Here is a 3,373-nt window from a genome sequence, read left to right on the forward strand (position 1 = left end):
GCTAAGATGACATAAGGAAGAATATACCTTCCTTGAGTTTAGCGCAGAGCTACAATGAAATACTACCTTCACTGAGATTAGGGCAGAGCTGTGATGGAAAAAAAAGAGCGATTTGAAGAGAGACATCGAGATTAGGGCATCACCTTAAGACCATTGTTTTAAGAAAATAGAGTTCTTTTTAAATTTTACTTTGATAATATAATTTGTTTTGGCGCTTTAGTATTTGTTAAAAGAAAAGTTTTAATTTTTAAAAATAATGTAATATTAAATTTTTTGCACTTCCTAGCGATCCTTCCTGGCAAGTCCTCCAATTATATAATTTGGGACCAGTTACTAAATATTTTAGGGACCATATTTAGCACCTTCACAATAAAGTACACTAATAAGGACTGGAATATAATCTCGTCCTTATACATATACATTTAGAGACGAGATTATTAGCTTGTCTCTAAATGTTGGTCTTAAATAAGGCTTTTTCTTGTAGTGTAACCCTTACATTTACCTCATATTAGACATCACATCAATGTTTGTCTTCGTTATTACTTCGCACCAATCGACACTAGAGTATTAGATAGTATCACACTAAATCTATGTTGATATTTTTTTCTTGTTGATTACCTCCTTGGTCCGGCAAGTAGCAACAAGGCGAGTTCTAACGTTGCACACCGTTAAAAGACTTTTAAACGAAAGAATTATCAATGCATGCAAAACACTATTCAAGAATTGCTTATTTACTATTCATACTTTGTTAATAGCTCATGGTTCCCACAACCCTAGTTGTGGAGTTTAGTTACCCATAATCATATGAACACAATTCATTGTTTTAGATGAAAGAATTATGAACTTACGTAAGAAGAATAATAAACCCAGAAATTCAACTTGAATTGCAACACCAAAATCTTCAATACGAACTTAGAAAATTAAGAATTGCTAAAGTTGCAAGTCAATCTCCCAAGTCAAGAACTAGAATAAAAGTAATAAAGTCTAACCCCCAAAAACGAGGTTTACATGCCCTATTTATAGAAAACAAGTCCTAAATTAAAAAGGAAACATAATAAGGAAAGTTTGTTCAGGCACGCGTCTTCATTCCACGAGACTGACTCACGGACCGTCAATGGATCTACGGTCTGTGAGTCCCTTTCGTCAGCCAGGACATAGAAAATACTTCAGCATCCAAAAAATAGATTCTCTGAAGCAAACGACAGAACCTCAGTACGGACTTTAGATCGATCTACGGTCCGTCGATCCCTTTCTGTAGCTCCACACTTAGAATCTTCAAAAATCAGGTACTGGAACCCATGTAGTATCATTCTACGGATCAGTAGTACGGTCCGTAGATCAATCTACGAATCGTCACTGGCCACCGTGGTTCCACACTTGGTCATATTTCCCTAATTTGCCTTCCATGCCTTGCCTACTGATCTACGATCACCATCTACGGAACATCAATGGACCTTCAGTCCGTAGATCACCTCTGTAAATGCCCATTTCTACATTTCTTTCAGCTATCTCTTTACTTCCGCGCCTAAACATCCTTCCTACAAAACATGATAAAAACACATAAAACCCAATACAAAAAGGCCCTAGACACACACAACTCTTAAGTGAAATGTATTAAAAATACCGTAAACTGACGGTATATCATCTGTTCATAGCCTTAAGACCATTGATGAGGGGATTCAATTACTGCAGACCGGTAGTTGTTATCGATGGTGCACATCTTCGTGGAGCTTACATAGGTACATTAAGCACACTTGATGGGGCAGGTATGTATTTTTTGTAATTGTGATCTTGTTTAGTATGTAGCTAAATTGTAAATGTTATGTATCAAATGAAATCATGTGTGTTGATCTGTTATTAGGTTGCATATTTCCATTGGCATATGGGGTTGTAGACACTGGAAATGACTGTTCGTGGATATGGTTCTTCGAACAATTCAAAAATGCATTTGGCGAGCGTGAAAAAATGTGTGTTGTTTCTGATAGAAATGAGAGTATTATGAAGATTGTAAGAATTGTGTTCGAAATTGTACCTCATTATGCATGCATATGGCATCTTTGGAAGAATGTATGTGGAAACTTCAAAAGGAGCAGAAACACCATAAGTGATCTATTCTACTCTATGGCCAAGGAATATAGAAAGGAGGATTTCGATACATTAATGGCTAAAGTGGATAAAGTTGACGACACGGTAAAGGAGTACCTTGAGGATGATGGGTATGAGAAGTGGTCGAGAGTTCATTCAACAGTAAATAGAGATAGAATGATGACTTCGAACATAGAGGAATGTATCAATGGTTGTCTTGTTGAGGCGCGTCAGTTGTCTATATTAGAATTTTTGGAAGAAGTTAGAATTATATTTGGTTCTTGGCATTGCTAAAATAGAGAAATTGCCTCTTATACAAAAGACACATTTGGGAAAAAATTGAGGAGATATTGATTCTAAACGCTTCTAAATATTCGAAGATGAAGGTATGTATGATGATATATAATTTTATATTTTGTATCTAATTTGGCATATCATTTGGCTATTTTGATCAACATTACTTGAAATAAATTTATCGATTACTTTTTAATGTTTGCAAGTTGTTCCATCATCTGAATTTATTTTCCCGGTTTATGAAGCTGGAAAAAGATACATTGTTTGTCTTGAGAGGAAAGAATGTACTTGTGGTAGATTTCAACTAGATGAGATACCTTGCACACATGCAATTGCTATTTTAAAGGACAAGAAGGTCACATATATGCATCATTATTGCTCTGATTACTACAAGCCTGATACATTAGCAAAAACATATGAGGTTCCAATGTCAGATAAGGAAGAGTGGTTGGTTCCTAGAAATGTTTTAGATGAAACTGTGTGGCCACCTAGATATAAAAGATTGGCTGGATAACCAAGGAAAAGAAGAAAAAAAACTGCAGATGAAAAGATAACAGTAAAGATAAACTGTTGTGGACGTTGTGGTCAAGAAGGTCCCAACAAAAGAACTTGTACTTTCTTCCCAAAAGAAAAGCGAACTCATTATTTTTATAAGACATTTATGTTTTTGTTGAATAATTTTTTACTTAATTGATTATCACTTTTATATTTATCATGAATAAAGGTTATTGTTTATTTTGGTTATTTTGATTCAATATTCATGAGTTTTGCGGATCCATTTAAGAATTTATTATGATTTGTGTGTTGGATGTTATTTTGGTACGTTTGTTTATGACTTTTGTTGTTCAATTCAATAAATTGTTATGATATGTGTGTAAATGTTATCTTCGATATACAAATATTTATGTGCATTTGTATCATATACACTATGTGTAAAATACACTATGTGTACTGTATCATTTACATATATAATATTTAATGTATCATATTCATT

General features: G+C 34.1%; 1 protein-coding gene across 1 annotated transcript; it reads left to right on the forward strand.

The window, feature by feature from the left end:
* Window positions 1-1,669: 1,669 nt before the first annotated feature.
* Window positions 1,670-2,893, forward strand: LOC107062240 (uncharacterized). The gene is made up of 3 exons (XM_015312637.1): window positions 1,670-1,766; window positions 1,862-2,314; window positions 2,586-2,893. The coding sequence occupies exons 1-3, from the start codon at window positions 1,670-1,672 to the stop codon at window positions 2,891-2,893; spliced, it is 858 nt and encodes a 285-aa protein (XP_015168123.1).
* The last annotated feature ends 480 nt before the right edge of the window (window positions 2,894-3,373 follow it).

Source organism: Solanum tuberosum, unplaced genomic scaffold (genome assembly GCF_000226075.1).
Source record: "Solanum tuberosum cultivar DM 1-3 516 R44 unplaced genomic scaffold, SolTub_3.0 scf00212, whole genome shotgun sequence".
NCBI lineage: Eukaryota > Viridiplantae > Streptophyta > Magnoliopsida > Solanales > Solanaceae > Solanum > Solanum tuberosum.

What these genes read in the sequence shown, in the direction of transcription:
- LOC107062240 (XM_015312637.1), top strand. Translation starts at nt 1,670, where the DNA reads ATGAGGGGATTCAATTACTGCAGACCGGTAGTTGTTATCGATGGTGCA. An exon ending in AAGCACACTTGATGGGGCAG is followed by an intron (nt 1,767 to 1,861) that starts GTATGTATTTTT and finishes ATCTGTTATTAG; the next exon opens with GTTGCATATTTCCATTGGCA. An exon ending in TGGTTGTCTTGTTGAGGCGC is followed by an intron (nt 2,315 to 2,585) that starts GTCAGTTGTCTA and finishes AATGTTTGCAAG; the next exon opens with TTGTTCCATCATCTGAATTT.